Genomic DNA, 18,783 nt, shown 5'->3' on the forward strand with positions numbered 1-18,783 from the left:
GTGTCGTGCATCGCGTCGCTCATACACGTCGCCCGAAACACGACACGACGCACCTCACGACGGTGCGACCTGACGGGCGACGGCACGACGTGTTTGTACAAACGTAATGGCAAGAAGGTGACGGCGCGACACGACGACACGGTGCAAGGGAGCCGTCGTACCGTGTGCATGTAGTTGCGTCGCCTAGAGCCAGGCAGAAATGTGTGTCGTAAATAGTACACCATAGACTGTAATGCACTGAGCTTGTGATGAGACTAGGCAGGTTTTGACCAATCATGTCATGGTTTGAACGTACGTCATTCTCCACTAAGCAACCACCCAGCGCTAGATTTACCTCCACCCTCCGTGGCGAGAGTCGACGAACATGGGAGTATGTGTGCCGATGTGTTAATGTTATCAGACAAACACACATGCAATCTCAGAATAAAGTCGACATAAAATCGTTGGCCTACCAACGAAGTATCAACCAAATAATATCAGTGTCACGGTCATGTACGAGGAGTGTGGGGACCGGGATTCGGTGTTGCAGGTGATCACTGTGTGCTATACATAATAACACGACAATTTGCTAAAACCAGGTAGGTCAACCTTGTATGATTTTGACCTTAATACTACAGTCAACATGACACGATTGCAAGGCTTCACCCTCCTTGTCGATGTTGGAAAAGGCCTGTTGAACATGGACCTTGATGTCGTGACATATAAGTCATGGAGCATTGTATGCATTATGAATGTTGACCAAGTGTGACGGAGGGATGAATGTTGGCTAGCTACTCTGGCACTGCATGAATGAGAACTAAAACTAGTTCACATTAAAGTGTTTGGAACCGATTTTGCCAAAGCCTGATTTGCAAAGGAGAACTGGGGGGTCCCAAGCCAGGAATCATTATTGTTTACTTTGTTGAAATTGGCTATAAATATCGGTACCAAAGAGGAAATCGGATCCTTTTAGACAGCAACGCCTGTTGTTAACAAATGGTTTCCTGATTGCGGCGCACGGGGAAGTACCGAAAGGGGTCAAAAGTCGAACTTAACAGGAAGCGGGCTGCAGTACTGCGCGGCAAGCACTTTCATATGGGGTAGTATTTACGACAAACATTTCTCTCTCTATCTTGCCTCCCTCCAGGCGACGCAACCAGACGATGCGACGGCACGACGGCTCCCTTGCGTCGTGCCGTCGGGTCGAACCGTCGCCTTCTTGCCATTTCGTTTGTATACACACGACGCGTCGCGTCGTGCCGTCGCCCGTGGCGTCGTGCTGTCTGGGGTCCTTTCCTTGTTGAATTTTTTTTCTCCCTAAACGTCGCTCTTTCCGTCACCCGTCGCGTCATGCTTTCGTGCGTTGTGTCGTGCATCGTGTCGCCTGAAGCACGACGCGAAGCATGACACGACGCACGACGCGACGCGTCGTGTGCTGTCGCCCTTTGCTTCATCGTGGTTATAGAGGGCGCCTTTACTGTTTTCTTTCATTTCCTTCCCCCGGCCCGTGCTTGCACAGTACATGTCATATGTACCAGGCCTTGATTCTGTTGTTCTTTTTCGTGGATTCTTTCTAACTTCGTGTTTCAATTAAGAGTGACTTGTTGAAGAAAACTTTTTTTCTCTTTTTTTTAATCCAATGTAATCAGAAAGAGCTTCGCGACTAATCACCATTGTCTGCAGGAAATATGTAACATTAACGTTAGCCACAACAATGTTTTAGCTATTCCTGATCTGATTGTGATTTATCTAATATTTATTGTAAATCCATTCTAAGATAAAATACATCAATCATTATTACGTGCTTGCAAAAAAATGTAACATGCGGACCTGATGAGAAATTAAGCGCGAAGGCAAACAGAGAGGAAGAAAAGACACCGTCACAATGGTAGTAGGATGTACAGTGTTTTATTAAGAAACACGCCGGCGGACTAATATCATTGAAAGTGTGGTGCTGATGAAATTAACGAGGAAGACTAAACTGAAGGAAGACTGAAGACTGAATATTCTGAGGGTAATAATATAGAGCAGGCTGGGTGGTAACTACCTGAACCCGTGGTCAAACTTGCAATCGTACAATTGTAGACAAATTGTCTGGAGGAGAGGGAGAACTACAGGGAAAACTGCTGGCACAGACCACAGAGAAATATTTATAAGGTTACAAATCTACCACACATGGGAACTTCATCAACGGTCCTAAAAAGAAATTGGACAGACATTCGAACAAGTATCAGCCGGGTAGATTAAAAAGTGACAAATTCTGGGCTTACACTTATTATGTGAGAGCACCTACATACACAGATTTTCTTTTTGCCCGTTTTCATTTTTTTCTATACAATGTGAAAAAACTAATTCAATTTGATGAACGGATGAAACAACCCCCCCCCCAAAAAAAATATCAACGCCTGCAGCTCAGGGCATGTATTCTGCAAGCGCGTTGGACGGAAATGAGAGAAAACAAAAGAAACCATTGGCTGGGAAATTAAGGAGTGACGAATTCTGAGCTTGCATATTCATATTTTCTTTTGTTCTTTAATCATTTTTTTTTCAGTTAAAACATGACTGAAATTAATCCAAATTAATGAATTTATGAGATTTAAAAAAAATGAAAAATCAACACCAAAGAGCGAATCGCATGTACTTTGCAAGAAAGGTGGACGGAAATGAAAGAAAACAGTAAAGGCGCCCTCTATAAACACAATGAAGCAAAGGGCGACAGCACACAACGCGTTGCGTTGTGCGTCGTGTCGTGCGTCGTGTCGTGCTTTAGGCGACGCGATACACGACACGAGGTACGACGCGACACACGACGGTACGACGCGACGGGCTACGTTTAGGCGGGAAAAAATGCAACATGGAAATACCTGAGACAGCACGACGCGACGGGCGACAGCACGACGCGACGCACTACGTGATGCGTCGTGTGTGTACAAACGTAAATGTTTGTCGTAAATAGTACACCATACTTCCAAGTCGGCAAAGGCGCGAATTTGGGGAATGCAAAGGGTCAGAGGAGCGCATTGAAGGGGCAAAGAGCTGTGGAGCTCGAAGCTAACCACTCCAAAATTCCAGAAACACAAATCTAGTTGTACCACCTGGGCGCCAAAATCATTTCCTTGAATGGACGGAAATGCAAGATTATGGCTGCATAAAACCTGTCGTTAAACGCATATTGAAAAAGATAGCGAAGTGATGGGGAAGGTCTTTTATTATAGACAACGATTTAGTTCACTCGGTAACTGGGTCACCGCTTATGACCACAAAAATTAACACATATGAACGAACACCCTTTGTGTAATAAATTTGATGACCCCTGGGGTATTCTGTAGACGGAGGCTACATATTAAATATCTGTTACCGCGGCAACGATTCACTTCGTGCTGGGGCATTTACAGGTGCAAAAAAGAATAAATCTTCATATATGTAATTTTTAGAAACCATTCTGCGCAACCCTTCCATTTTTCTTCAAACCTGTTATTATTTTCCCCGACCAAAAATGGAATATTGGACTACATGTAGTAGCCGAGGCTCTTTATCTTTCCAAAGTGCAGGATGAATGGTGCATAAGTTTTAATATCAAATGAGAGAAATTTTCTTCTGAATAGGAAAATCTCAGTGCTGAGTCTGACAACAAAGGTGTACATGTTGAAAAGGGTGACTCTGTATGTATTTTTTGTTGGTCACCTTATTGGACTTCAGCCTCATTCTTGTTGTTAGGCACAAGTTGTGCACCGTGCATTTGAATACATTATTTTCGTGTACGTGTATCCTTTTGTCATTCAGTTGTTATATTTTGTGCGCATGGCAAAATGTTTAAGTCTTTGTAAATCTTTCGTCCCTCAGACACAGCATGCCAATGTGTAGGCAATTAAAAGTAGTTTATGTTATGGTCACTGACTGTCTAAGTTTTGCAATTTCACAAAGTAGTGTAAAAATGATTTTGGGAGATATTTGCGCTCCTATATAGACCGAATACATACTTTGTATGCGATGATCTAGGACTGTTCTTTGAAATAATAATAGGCGGTGCTGAAAATATTCAGAGCGGTAAACTCATTGAACTTGGCATAATCTCAGTCACGAAGCCGGAACTGAGCCATATAGAAGTCCAAGCTCCCCTAATTCGTTTCATTTGGTTCATTTTCCATATATGGGCAGATAAGACCTTAACTCACACGAAGAGGACACCTCTGGCATGGCTTTGCAGACGTACGTAGATTTGGAGGATGCTTTGAAAGCTGCTCGGGTTGTCTACGACCACTCGCAGTCGAGGATGGTTTCCAGACGAAAGGCAGTCCGGAAATCTAAGAAAGCGGCATTCTTGTCTGCATTTTCAATGACCAAGTCTGTCAGCATTGCGAGAGAGAACATCAAAAGTCCGCCGTTTGCTCGTGGAAAGACGAAACTTAAGACAAACAAATCTCAAAGCAGGTAACTGTGCAGCACATACAAACACGTACATGTACGTACATGGCGGCATGTCACATACCATTGCCTGAAAACTACCGGTTATCCCTTGTCCCATGTCAAATACGTTGTGCAAGGACTTTTATTTAATGTTCTCATTGATGATCAGGTATGAAGAGTTTTAAAATTTCTTTCTGAGACCTGTGTCGATCAGGGAGTCAAGTCACCGGGTATTCATGTTCCTTTAACTCTAGCGTCTCTGGATAGGCCTATTGTGCCGGATACAGTAAATGATCGCCTTCAACACTAACACTCAGGGTTTTCATTTACGCTTCTCGAAAAAGGTTAAATACCCAGTTTCATATGAACTGGTTTGATTGGGCTAACAATTTAGGATCATATTTTTTTCCGATGAAATGTGAGTGGATACTGCATGGCTGACGCAGGTAGATGGGGCGTGTTTGACGTAGTATCTGGTCGAGGATCTGGTTATGTTTGCAAGATTCTATTTTGTTTTTACCTTGGGAAAGATTAAGTTGGGTTAAAAGCTTTGGGCTCTCCAACTTTTCAGTTTTATAAATGGTTACCCAGTGTGCGTTGGGTAAGCCGAACAGTGTCACCAAACCCAATTCAATAAAACCAACAAGCCACGTCAGTACAGGATTGGCGTGTAAATGTTGCACAAACGAGATCTGATGATTTCCAATTCGGAGTGACTCGTAGAAAATTTACGCGCACTTTGTAACCAATTTTGCATTCTGCATTCTCTCAGCGGAAAAATGATGACAAAATTCCCTCAATTATTAGAAGACACCTTAAGTGTTTGGTGCTATCCAAAGATTTTAAAAAGTTTTGCTAATTCGGAAAAAAGAAAACTTTTGTTACTACCCGCTGCACGTTCGGCTTATATCATGTTGATATCGAAAGTAGAAAGATTCACATCAAAATGTGTTGTTAGCTTGCACTGCTAAGGTACCGAAAGACAAAATCATTGCAGGAGGAAACATACCGAATGTAGTTGTCGCAATGGCCTTGAAACCCACTGGTATCCCGCCAAACAGACTGAAAAAGTACCACTGCGTTCATCACAGCGGCATTTTACTTCTGAATCGAAGAAAGTTCTTGCTTAGAAATGTGTAGAATGAGCTGAGATTACATCAGTTTACCGGTGAACAGTTATTTGAGAAATGTCTTTTTTTTCTTTCATTCTTTTTCACATTCCACGTTTTGCTGCCAGCGTCAATCAAACCAAGAAAAAGACGCTTGTACAGGTCTTCATTTCGACTCCTTTGGCATCAACTATTTGTCTACAACTGCATCCGTCAACTTCGATCTCGGCCGTTAAGGACTTGCTGCAGGATCGACTTGGAGTTGCACCCGAGAAGCAACATCTTTTCATTAGAAAAAAAATGGAGGTAATGTGAAACTATTGTCAGATAATTATTTTTGTTCACTCTGGGTGAAGTTCATACGATGCACCTTTATGTAACCTTAGCCTTTTTCCAAACATAACTATGAAACACTGCTCTATAATTTGCGGCAGTATTTTAAAATTCTTACATCTAATGCCCATACCCCATGCTAAAATTAGATCTAAAATGTGATCAAATATAGATTTTTTCGATCATTCCTCTTAAATTGGTAATATAACAAACTTTCCAGACTGGTGCATTTTACACTCAACAATAATTCTTGATTATCATGCAGCTTTGTGACGCATTATCGCTGGAGGATCATGGTATTCAACAAGACACCAACATGGAGATGCGCCTTGTAGTGGGGCTGAGGGGCGGAGGGCATGGTGGACGAAAGAAAAAAAAATCAGGTAAAATCTCTTTTATTCTGGCTTTCAGATATATCTCAGCCATTTGATAAAAATATAATCCGTTGCTGAAGTTATGAAGCAGTGACTTAAATTTGTGCCCGGAGATGGGGGAATGGGGATGGGGGGTTGTAGGGGGAGAACTTGCTCGACCGTGGAAATTCAAAAAGCGTGGAGGGTGGCGGGGCTTTGACACCATATGACACTGGGGCGATACATAGTGTTATAGGTATTGCACTGCTGCAGAACCTTATATCAAATGGCGCCGCCTTATTTTTTCTCACTACGGGAAAGTGGGGGGATTATTCAGGAGCCTATCCCCTCCCTGTTAAAAAGTGGGGAGGGGGGGTCATGATATGTATACCTCCTCTCCCCGGGATTTACGCCCATTATACTAAGGCTTAAATTTGTCAAATACATTGATGAACAACAGAGATGCCGGTTAGATAATCAGTGGTCTTTATCATAACTGTAAATTTGACAACTAGATGCGTATTATTCCCCCTTGTGAGTGTTTTCTACATATAGGCCTATATGTACCTTCACAAGGCTGCAGAGCACGCAGTGGTCCATCAGGCTACAGACAAACCCACTATAGGCAGTGATGTTAAATTCATTCACTTAATTTCTGTCTATTATATATTATCAAGGCAAAAACACTCCCCCAAATCTTTGAGACACACATGCAGGAAAGCATATTTCACTTTTATTTAAGTTTAGAGAAAGACGATGTCGTTTGGGGAATTATCATCCATCGTTAACCCCCAAAAGGAAAGAAAAAAATACAAAGCTGTGTTGTGGACAAATTGTTTGGGAAATGAAAGTTCGTAATCCTTCTCACTGCATCTGCCCTTCCTTTTTTCCACAAATCATGGTGAACAACACTAATAACACAGATGAGAAACTTGATTTGCCAAGCCTATTGAGGGGGGTATTTACCCGCTTGCAACCTTCAACATCGGCGCTCTTTGTTGAGGGGCTGTCTGTACACAATGTGCATAGTTTTGTGCTATACGAGGTTGCAAAGTCCTCAGTAACAAATATACTGCATTACCACGTGCTCGTCCCAGGCGTCAAATTAGAGCCCCGAATCTTGGCGACACGTTAAGGACTAGTCTTGTTGAACGCAGTGAGGCAATTTTTACCACAGGTAGAACGTACTGCACTCTCACCACGCCTAATATCAAGAGATAACAACAAAAAGTGTTCCTTTTTCACAGCGCGAGTAAAGTATTTACATCCCTTAATTTTGAATATTTCTTCGTACAGCGAAGAGAAAAGAAGCTGACACAAAGCATACAAGTGAACAACCTTCCGTACCTAGCGAAGGAGGCACAGCAAACAACCTAGAAGGCAACTCAAATGTCAAAGCGGAGGGAGGTCAAACTGATGCTAATGGTAATGTTTGCGGTACGTGAACATTTTGGAGAATGGGGGGCGATCTTAACTTGTTAAATGAAGAGTTGAGAATAAAATTCTTCCTCTTTCACCACACGAATAAAGCTATATTTATACCCGTTATTTTTGAATATTTCTTCATACAGCGAAGGTGAAGGAGGCTGATGCACAGCCAGAACCTGAAGGTCAGACCAGGGGATTAGATAGGCGAGAGGGGAGGGAAGCCAGTGTTGCAGGTGGTAAAGGGAGTGAGCAACCTTATGCGTCTGGCGGAGGAGGAACAACAATCAACATCGAAGGCAACAAAAATATCGTCAAAGTAGAGGGAGATCAAACCGGTATCAGTGATAATGTTCCTGGTATGTAAATATCAAATACGGGAATGATTGAGCGGTTTAAACCTTATTTTTTTGCGACCGAAACATGATGCAAAGCTGAAGGTGGTGTTTGAATCAATATAGTTTAAACCCATCCTCGTAATTGGCACTGAACAGTCACAGAAGTCGACGCCTGTTATGTGTCAGGATTCAGTAATGTACAGGATTTGGATATTACGTGAAAAATGCATCGTGCAAGCCCGTGATACGTATTGCAGTGTTTACCTAAAGAATACGTTGATGACCTCAAAATATCTCCACGATTAGCTAGTTTGAGACTCTTGTTTTCTCTTGATTTCTGTTGGTCCTCTTAAATTTTGAAATAACTACTGATAAAATGAGGTCACAAACTGACAATTCGAGTGCATACAAGAGAGCTCTGTTAAAAATAGGATAAATAGGAAACAGATTAATTAAACCAAACCGGACCAGATTGGATTGGACAAAACCATGCATTAAATTATATGGAACATTAGGCCAAACCTTTGGTAGGTCTAAACCAGTTCAAAAGGCAGCACTAAAATAACTGTTATTCCCATTTTTTTCATTTTAAATCCTTCCCAACAAGGGTTACCAGTGTGCATGTCAGAGTGGACTTCGGACAACGTGAAACAATGGTTGCTTAATACCGGAGTGTCTCGTTCCGTTGCTGACGAACTTCATGAGGAGAGTATCGACGGAAAAGTATTGAAAATGTACACAAAAGAGGACTTGTTTGACGACTACAGCAAGATGACCAAACGCGACATGCGCCTTATTTTGTACAGCAGAGAAGAATGGTTGAAAGCTGAAAAGGAACAGCGAAGTCCGTTAAGAAGACAACAAGAAGAGATTAGAACAGAGGAATATCAATTTGACAGAAGAAGTACAGGAATTAACATAGACGGCGACAAAAACAAGGTCAATGTGACTGGGGATACTTACGGTATGTTTCCGTAAATATAGTATTTAAGTGTTGAACGCTGTCTAAGAGCAATTGGCAGGTTTGACGATGGATCCCGGTTCATTAGAAAAATCCAGATGTATCGGGAAACCAGGTAATTTCTTGAAAGACGACAGTATACTGCAAATGTGTGTTTAGCCAGTAAACACTTTTCTAAACATTTTTTGTTATCAGTTTATGAACATGTTTAAATGCTAAACACCGTAAGATTTTTAACTGATTGTATTTGGCCACTGGACATTGATCTTTAGGACTTGAGCAGTAAATGTTTAGCATCCAAACATGTTTGCAAAGTGATAACAAAATTGTGTGCAAAAGCTAAACACGCTTTTTAGACTGCGATAATCAGTCAATATATGTAAATCTCTTCTGGAACTTTTGCTGAGATGTAGATACAAGTTTTTTCTTTATACGATAACCTTTTGTTGTAAAGTAAAAACTTAGCCTGCCTTGCAAGGTTTCTTAAACTGACAAGTTGATTAATTTTCACCGTTATAATTTTGTTGAACAGTTGTACTAATGACAGCGGTCGTCTCAAATGACGGGCAGACGGACGACGCTTTGACCAGCAGATCATATGAAAGGGTGTGCGACCCTGAGGGAAGACAAGGAAACAGTGCCGTCAATGACATACTTCAAAATATCATGAGGCAGTTTGACGGCACAGTGATTTCTCGCGTGACGATGGGATCGCTGAAATTCATCCTGCTCGTCAAAAGTCGCAAGGGCCTTGACAGCCTGTGGGCCGCGTACACATCCGGGGAACTGGCTCAAAAATTCAGTGAGGTGCTCGTCACGGATGAACTAACCACCGGCGACAAAAGTGGAATCGAAATACAACTGACGATTTTGGAAAGCGACTACGAAAAAGGGTGCAGGTTCTTCGAAACGTTAGAAAAAGGTAATAAAGTGAGGATTTTATAGCTATTTTCGTGTGGAGGAGTTTTGGAATTAAGCTTATAGAAGCACGGATGACTGCTTTAGGGGTTTAGGATTTGTTTACTGTATCAAAATATTTTGTACGGACATTCTCTATACATGCACTCAGGTCAGCATGGTCAATCTGGGCATAGGTTTGATTTCTAGAAATACAGGTGAAGTCAGTGGTGCTCATTCGTTTAGGGCCCAATTCAGTATCAATAGATATGTATCTGTGCAATATCTTGTATTTGTTGTAATAAGATGGTTAAGTATGGCTTAAAAAACTACGCTGCGCGGCATGCAAAACGAAAGATGTTCATAAGGGGACCAGGATGATTCCTGATTTCCTATTTCTCTTCTATACATTCTCTGTTTTCTTCATTTGGAAGACAACTTTCTCCGTGCAAAGTTTACTCTGCGAGCCTTCGTGCCTTAAACATGCATTAAAGGTACCTTTAGAGTTTGTGTATCGTCTGTTCTCCATTTTCGCTGCTAAAACATGAATTTTTACCTCAATATTTGTGTTGCTCACTGACAAAAAATGGGAGGAGGGGATTTAAGAATTAAGAGAATTTTGTAAGGACAGTTGATATAATTAATGAAATACCTTTTATGAAAAAGCAGCAGTTTGATAATACAGACAATTAAACAACTGAGAAATGTATATTAATTTCCCAAAGTCTGATAAAATGTTTTATCTTTTTCCGTGTTTTATAGCACGGTGTAGTGAATTACCATGACTTAATGGTCTAATGCCTAACAATGAACATTTAAGTGATACATAACAACTACGTCCATTTCACTAGAACCAGAACCACACACTCAAGAAAGAGATTTATCCATGGTGTAACCGCAATCGTTTTACTCGGATAAATAATTTGTTCTTTAACTATGTCGCGTACTGTCGCTTATGACTTTTCTTGCATGATTATTTTCAGTACGGAGATACGAGAAACTGCTAATTGCTTATAAGATTACAAATTGAAATTTTCGCATGCATTATAGCTAATTCTGTACTAAATAGGACAAAGCGGGACCAGATTAGACCATGCTTGACCACATTAAATTGGATTGGATGGAACGATAAATCATTGGGAACATTTGATAAAACATTTGGTAGGCCTCAAATGTTCTAAAAGTTAGCATTGTTATTTTCATTTTAGATCCTCTTCAAGGAACGCTACCAATGCGCATGTCAGAGTGGACTCATGACCACGTAAAACAATGGCTGTTTGATATCGGGGTGTCTTGTACCCTTGCTGTCGATTTGCATGAAGGGAGTATAGACGGAAAAGTATTGGAAATGTACACAAACGAGGACTTGTATGATGACTACAGTAAGATGACCAAACGCGACCTGCGCCTTATTTTGTACAGCAGAGAAGAATGGTTGACAGCTGAAAAGCAACAGGCAAGAAGACAACAAGAAGGGATTCAAGAAACAGAGCACTATTGGCTCCAAAAGAGTCAACATAGTCCCGAGGATAACCAAGTACCGCCTTTACGGTTGACATGCGAAACTAACCACTCTGCAGTATATCATGCTGATCCAAGTTCCCAACCTGCAGTTCGTCCCAAAACACAAAAGGCTCGTGTCGTGTCAAGTCCAAAAAAAGAAAAGACACAGATAGTGCTGAGTCCAGAACAATGCCCAGAAGCCACAAAACACGACGAAGTGCAGAGAGACCCCGGACTCAAGTTAACTGGAAAAGAAACCATACATGAGCCTGATTTACCAGATTATCATTGTGATGCTTCCAGTCAACAAGGACCACTGTCACAGTCTGTCGGTGAAGAACATCATCGAATAAAACCACCAGTAACGGAAACATACAAGAAAGAAGCGCCAGCAGGTGACGACCATACGGCGATAATGCGTCAGATGTCTGCAGGTGAGCAAACCAACGAGGCCAGACTACGTGTGTTACTGACGGGTGACAAGCATGGCGAACTCGATCAGTCTTATTTTCCAGTCCTAATTGCCAACAGACCTTCACTGCCTGCCAAGGATGAACTCAACACAGCTGAAAGTCAATTTGGATTCATTAAGGCAATTAGATGGGTAACCGTTTGGGACTTTGATTCGAGATCTAAACTGGATGGACTTTGTAAGTTGTATCATGATGATCGGATGGTCTCGCTGCAGCAGCCGGATTTATTCAAACACATCGAGTCTGAGGAAGAGTTCCGGAATAGTATCGAATTTCCCAAGAAAACGGTCTGGGTTTTTGCAAATGGCCGTGAAGACGACCTGAATATTCAAGCACCTAAAATGACCCTGCCTGATTGGCACAAAGAACGACGTAAAGATGTAGAAGCGTCAGTGACATTCTTCTCCCAACCATCGGTGATACCAGAGGGGCGCGCTGTAATTGTCTTCTTGCTCTTATCTGATGATGATTTGGACATCCTCTGCGATACCTTTGGTAAGGTATCATCTTCTTTCCAAGGTCTACAGAACATCGTTTGCATTGCCCAGGACCAAGAGCTTTACTTCACTTTTGTGAGTTATATCAAAAGGTGGCTTCCCTCTGAAGACGAAATCGTCAAAAGAAGCGTAGTTGGAGTTCAGTGGCAAGAGGTAAACCGCATCATGATGCGAATGAATGGCATTAATCAAACCGACAAGAGTGAACTTCCTTTCAATTCGCCAGGCAAATGTTTTCTTTCACAGAAGCAAAAAGACGAATGGAACGACATCACAGTTGTTTGCAAGAATGAATGTGAAAACACCGATATGGACGACACAAGCCCAAGCTATAAGCAATTTGTGAAAAGGAAGGAGTTGGAATTTTACAGGGGTGAAAAGGTTGATTGGTGGAATTTTGCTATTGGCGAGAGAGAGGAAAAACTCCGCCGTGGGTTTGCATGTGGTCAGGTTTTGAAAAGGGGTGGTTTCGGAGAGCTCCTCGGGAAAGTCAGCAAACCGTTAAATAGTTCAAGGATGGAAGAAAGCTTGATTGTCACCGTAACACTTCTGCATCAACCTGGCGCTGGTGGTAGCACTTTAGCTCGCCACGTGTTGTGGGAACTCCACAAACATCATCGATGCGTGGTAGTCAATGGAGTTACCAATAACACGGTTAACCAAATACTGGAGGTGAGACAGTGCGGTTATGAGAAGGGATATTCAAAGAAAATCCCCCCAGTTTGTGTTCTTGTTGACAATCTTGATGACGTCGAAGTGCTGGATTTGATTGAGGATCTGGAAGAGAAATCAAAATTTATGCATGTCAATGGTGGAACAGTGTGCGTCCTGCTTCATTGCAAACGTAATGTTGATCCACATAAAATGCTAAAAGCTAAAGGTAAAAGCAACGACCTTTATGTTCCCTTGACGCAAAAGCTTAACCCAACCGAAAAGGAATGGTTTCAGCAGAAGTATCTTGAACTGGAACACAAAGAGAAAGAGAATAATACAGGCGACTACATTCCAGACAACCTTCTTGCCTTCATGGTGATGAAGGAGGAATTCAACAAGGTTTATATAAAAGATGTCGTTTTGAGGATACTTCAAGATATCAAGGGAAACGAAAGGAAGCTTATTAAAATGTGTTCCCTTCTGAACTCTTACATCCATGAGGCTGGCATTCCCATCTCTTGTTGTGACACATTTATGGATAGTAAATTTCTTAAAGGGAAAAGGATACTCTTCACCAAAAATATTTTAAATTGGGACAAGCTGGTTTCGGCTTCGTTTAAGATAATGGTGGTCATGACAGAAAATCGAACTATCAGGATGTTGCACAAGAGCATAGCCGAGGAGGCCTTAAAACAAACTATGCTTGAAAGCGGGAACCAGTCGCTGGCAGATGTAACGCTGGAGTTTTTGGGCAGTGAGCTACTTCGCTCACATTCTTACAGCAGAAAGACTCTGGCCAAAACAACGCACGACCTGCTTATCAGGAGAGAGCGCCTAGGGGACGGGGAGGAAAGAAAGACAGACTTTTCAGTTCTTATTGAAGATGTATGCAAGACTCAAGGGTCGGACAAGGCCATCGAAATACTGAGGAAGGGCGTCGAAAACCTGAAAGATGCGTTTGTAGCACAGCAGCTTGCAAGATTCTACCTCATAATAGAGAAGAATTATGACATGGCTCTCTCCTTTGCTGAAGTGGCTTTGGAAATCAATCCCAAAAACTCTTATTTATGGGATACAAAAGGTCGGGTTTACAAAGCACATTTCGACACGCTTACCGAACCATACGTTATTGACAAACAAGTTCTTGGAGAGGAAGTATGGAATGATATCTTGTCCCTGTCCCTCGAAGCCATGAGAACATTTCGCAAGTCTTATGAAGTCTCAAAGAAGGCAGTCTCAACGCAAATTGAATGCACTGGTCTGTATGCCGAACTCAACGTTATATTCCGTCTCCTACAAGTTATCCTCCTGTGCGTAGAACCCTTCAGAACACAAGGCGATGTCAATGTTCTCAGAATGTACCTTCTCAGGCTGGAAATACCGCCAGGCGTTCGTCATCCATCCTGGGATAATGAGAGCCAGTACCAGGTTAGACAATTGAAAAATAGAGTGGATGAAATGTTTGAAATAATGGACAACAAAACGACATATTACAAGGATGCTTCAACGGCAAATGTCGCTGGTCAGAAATTGGACGAGATGAGAGAGAACATGAAAAAATATTCCGAAATATACGAAAGGTATTATGGCGAGCCACAGCCAGTACATAAAAGCAGGTACAGTGATAAAGATCCCTCCAGTCTTGCTGAGCATCGGCGTAGACTCGTTAAGCAACAACACTGCGGCAGTTTTCGGGAAATCTTCGATCATGCAAAAGCAAAACACCGGCGAACGCTTGAGGGGTGTCATGAACTGCTATTGCAGAATTATCGCGATTACAATTCGTTCGACTTGAGAAATATCATTTTCATATACTTAGCCCTCTCGTCGATTGGAGATAAGTCTGTGTCGGCAAACTACGTGTACAAGCAGTTTGTTCGCCCGTTTTACGCGATGGATAGCCCTAAAGCTGAAAGTTGTTGGGCCTCATTCTTAATGATGATGTTTCTGTGGCCAATCGAAGGTGTAGTGTCAGAAAGAAGAGACAGATATGATTTAACAGAACATATAATGGAACTGAAAGACAGATGGAACATTGATCGCTATTCTGAAGAGAAGCGGATACCGCAAAATCATGAAAGAGTAAGACGGCAAACCAGATCTCTAATGAGACCGCGGACGCATTTTTTCCTTGGCCAAGGCGAAGATCTTTGCGTCTTTGCTCACATTACCGAACTTCATGCGACAGAGCGTAAACTTGACAGACGAGATGCTAGCGACGATGAGTTTTGGCAGTCTGATCTCGTAAAACAACGGTTGGTTCGGTTGGAAGGAACTCTCCTGAATGCGACTACCCTGTTACATTGCTTCCACAAAGACAAGGATCCCATTGAGATCAAATTAGCTGCTCCATACGAAAAACCTCCAAGTCAAGAATCAGTCACATTCTACCTCGGATTCAGTTGGAATGGACCGGTGGCATATGATGTGACCTTACCTGACAAAGAGTTTCGTAACGAACACGCAGTGCAACCCTCCTTTCACAAGGCTTACCCAGACCTCATCTTATCATCAGTAAAATCTAAAGTCTCACCGCCCGATAACATATCAGGCATCGGCAAGCTTCAGGAGAAACAAGAAATTCTGAACAAGATGATCAAAGAACTAATATCTACATCCGACCAAGAGGGCGAATCGAAGAAACAGAGCAAGGTAAATTACAATTTAATGAATTTACTTCAAAATGAATCATCTGTTTTTCATCCAGTATCAGGAAAGTGTAGACTGAAAACAGACTGTGCAGAAAATCACTTGTCAACAATTTAGTATTCAAGAAGTAACAGGTCAAACATTTTGCTAGAGTGAAGTCAATTTGTGCCGAAAATTGGGGGGGATAGGGGATGAGGAAAGGTGGGGGATACATGAAAATTTGGTAGGCGGGGGGGACACAACATGACTATATAGAGGTCGATGTTCATGATATGTATTCCAAAAAGCAATTTGTGCATTTTGTTTTCCCCTTCTTGAGTGATATTGAATTTATTTTAGTCCTTGGAAGTCTGATCAACTTTAATTGTTTGCTCACCAAAAACAAGTGGGGAGGGGGTGATTCAATAGCCCACCCCATCAAAACGTGTGTGAGGGATATACCCCCCGATCTACGCCCATGTTTTGCCATCATCCTCACTTAGCCATACACATAAAAAAGCACTGGCCTGCATGCCTTTAGCACGTGACAGTGGGATGAGTTCACATTCTCGGCAATATTTGGAAATAAAGGCATTTCACAAGAAGAGCATTTCAAAAGCTTACACATTTTTAAAACTTTGCGGAAATATGAGGTTAAAGAGAAATACACAGCGATGATTAAAAAAAAAGTTGGGGAAGGCTGCACCCTGGCTAAAACGGTAAATGTCAAACAAAATAGTGCTGCCATGTATAGACATTTATACCTTTTCTTTACATAGAATGAAGAAAATATTCGGGAGAGGAAGGCTTATGAACGTGCACTTGAAAAAGTGAAACAAAAATTGCAGCGCGCATGGCTACAAGACGACATCTACGATGAATAACATGCATATTGGGCTTGAGGCAACATTCCTGTATCTGGAAATGCTCAATATCAAGAGAATCATCCTCGAATAATTGATGAACTACAGGTATTTTCAATATCTGGGGTATTAAAGTTATTTGCACCATTTAATTAATATTGTTACAAATGATGAGATATTTTGGCTGTGTGTATTTTTCAAATTGGCTTCCCAAGAAATTTGCGTTGATAGGACTGCTCCAAGTGTAAGTGCAACGTCACCAATTTCCAGATGTGCTTGCAGATATCACATAACTCTCAACATGTGCGATGATGACTTGTATTACTGTTCGGAAATTGAGCATCAAGGCCTCGGGTGGTAAAAGTATCATTTGTTCTCTTCGTAGAGTTACTCTGGCATGTTAAGTACTTATGTTTGAAAGAAAAAAATTACAATTCGTTTTAACGGCATTTAAACCTTAGTTTTTGTAAAATGCATGTAATGTTAATAGATTGAAGGATGATTATGTTAGGAACTTACACTTCAGAGGAAAAATAAGAATGTGTTATTCTTATTTGAGCATTTTTATCACGACCGTTTTTCGTCTGCTTGAAATGATTAACCATGCTCTGTAATTCAAGCTAATGAGCGAAAGCTATGTAATTCTCAACTTTGAATATCCTTGCGAATGTATGTACACGTAGCATGTTGAGTTAAAGGGCACTGGGTGTGAATGGAAATTCAACATTTACAGGGGGTGTGGAGGTATTCCCTGATAGTATGGATGGGACATATTTTAGCGGCAATATCTGAAGAAAGGAAGACACATCTTTCCAAAGTAAAGGAGGTGAGCTGGGTGCGCCCAGCTCGGGATCCACTTTACAAAGTTCCTACCGAAGTACACACTTGATATCAATGATTCTCTTGAGAAAATGTCGTGGTTTCATGGTTGAAATATATTCGATGTCACAGATGAAATGTACAATGTGCAGGATTTTTAAACACCACCAGACTTCCATCACTGCCCCGTATTAAAAAATTGATATGATTTATACTTTTCTGTTTAATTCTTTCATATTATTTTGACCTGTTGACTTCATTTTAACAAACCAAAGCTGCATCCAACTTCTTGTGTCCGTTGGAAAAAAAATAGTTGTCTATGAATTTCAGTTATTTGAAAACAAAAGACAGACCTACAGGTCTTCTTAACTGACAGTTTAAAGAGTCTAGACTATTCTTGTGTCGAAGAAGTGAAAGAATTACTTTACATGTACTATAAATGCTTTTTAGCTTGGAAATTTCTGCGAGATTTTCATAGTTGAAAAATGAAGGGAATGATGCAGGGCTCAACTATGGTGTGTGAGGAAAGATATAACCAAACATAGCCTTCGCCAACCAAAAACCAAAACCTTCATTTTCTTTAGCGGAAAGCTATTCTTAAATATTTTAAAAATTCAGAGTGAAAATTATCAAGACTAGGATCATCCGTACATGCAATGTTCCAGTTTGCATTATTCAACTTGATTCTAATTTTTTCCAGTCTACCAGCTGCTATAAATGTCTATACGAGTGCGTATTATTATTGCATGCGTTAGTACTGGTATAAAAAGAAGATATCTTATAGATCGGTAAATGGTCTGAAATGTCACTGTACAGAATACCACTCTCAGTAAACCCTCGGATAAACCCAGTACTACTGGATATAATATTGTCTATTAAAGTAGCAGTTGTAGGCGTTATGCGAGTTGGTCTGTTTATCAATGGTAAATAAGAGTGGCTAAAAATAGAGTTAATGAAATTCCGAGTTGGATTATGATCTTTATAATTTAAGTCAATATTATAATCGCCCATAATGAAGGCAATTTTATTTCTTGGTTTATACTGGCTAAGATGGGGTCAAGGTGATCAATAAATTCATTATTTTTAAATTGAAGCAGTTTATAAATTATTCCAACAATGATGTTTTTACTTTCATTACAAGGTTTTTCAAGAAACAATGACTCACATTAAGCGCAATTCAATGATAAGTCATTACGGCGAGAAAAATTGATGGAAGTATGCCCATATAGTAAACACCACCACCTCACCTGTTTTGTCGGTTTTCCTTTACGCATGAATAATCATTTATGTACATATCAGAACTATGATCAGTTAACCAAGTTTCACTGAAACCAATCACTTTGAATTGAAAGTTAAGTATGCTTATAAAATCGGTTACTTTATCAATATTTTTGCTTGGGCTTCGAATATTTTGGTGAAAACACGAAAAAGTGTTTTTTCGACTATTAATTAAATTGTATTTTTCGACAAATTGGTCCAGCAAAAGATAGTCCGAGGTTCTGTATTTGGTTTGCGTAGTAATTTATGTTTGGATTGAGATCAAT

The 18,783-nt window shown here is 41.0% G+C and overlaps 1 protein-coding gene across 2 annotated transcripts; it reads left to right on the forward strand.

Annotated features, from left to right (window-relative positions):
* Positions 1 to 174: 174 nt before the first annotated feature.
* On the forward strand, positions 175 to 18,332 carry LOC110988130 (sterile alpha motif domain-containing protein 9-like). 2 transcript variants are annotated; one of them, XM_022251388.2, is made up of 10 exons: positions 175 to 578; positions 4,138 to 4,410; positions 5,624 to 5,801; positions 6,094 to 6,211; positions 7,478 to 7,618; positions 7,753 to 7,965; positions 8,552 to 8,908; positions 9,438 to 9,827; positions 11,011 to 15,581; positions 16,337 to 18,332. In XM_022251388.2, the coding sequence occupies exons 2-10, from the start codon at positions 4,175 to 4,177 to the stop codon at positions 16,439 to 16,441; spliced, it is 6,309 nt and encodes a 2,102-aa protein (XP_022107080.2). In that variant the 5' UTR covers positions 175 to 578; positions 4,138 to 4,174; the 3' UTR covers positions 16,442 to 18,332. The 2 variants fall into 2 exon arrangements, with proteins under 2 accessions (XP_022107080.2, XP_022107081.2); XM_022251389.2 differs by having other exon boundaries at positions 7,478 to 7,606.
* The last annotated feature ends 451 nt before the right edge of the window (positions 18,333 to 18,783 follow it).

The sequence above is a fragment of the Acanthaster planci genome, linkage group LG11 (assembly GCF_054643075.1).
Source record: "Acanthaster planci isolate LZ-2023a linkage group LG11, COTS_SCS, whole genome shotgun sequence".
Taxonomy (NCBI): Eukaryota; Metazoa; Echinodermata; class Asteroidea; order Valvatida; family Acanthasteridae; genus Acanthaster; species Acanthaster planci.

Coding starts and splice junctions, on each gene's coding strand:
- LOC110988130 (XM_022251388.2), top strand. CDS start 4,175: ATGGCTTTGCAGACGTACGTAGATTTGGAGGATGCTTTGAAAGCTGCT. Junction 6,212..7,477: donor ACGAAAGAAAAAAAAATCAG/GTAAAATCTCTT, acceptor TTCTTCGTACAG/CGAAGAGAAAAGAAGCTGAC. Junction 9,828..11,010: donor CTTCGAAACGTTAGAAAAAG/GTAATAAAGTGA, acceptor TTTTCATTTTAG/ATCCTCTTCAAGGAACGCTA.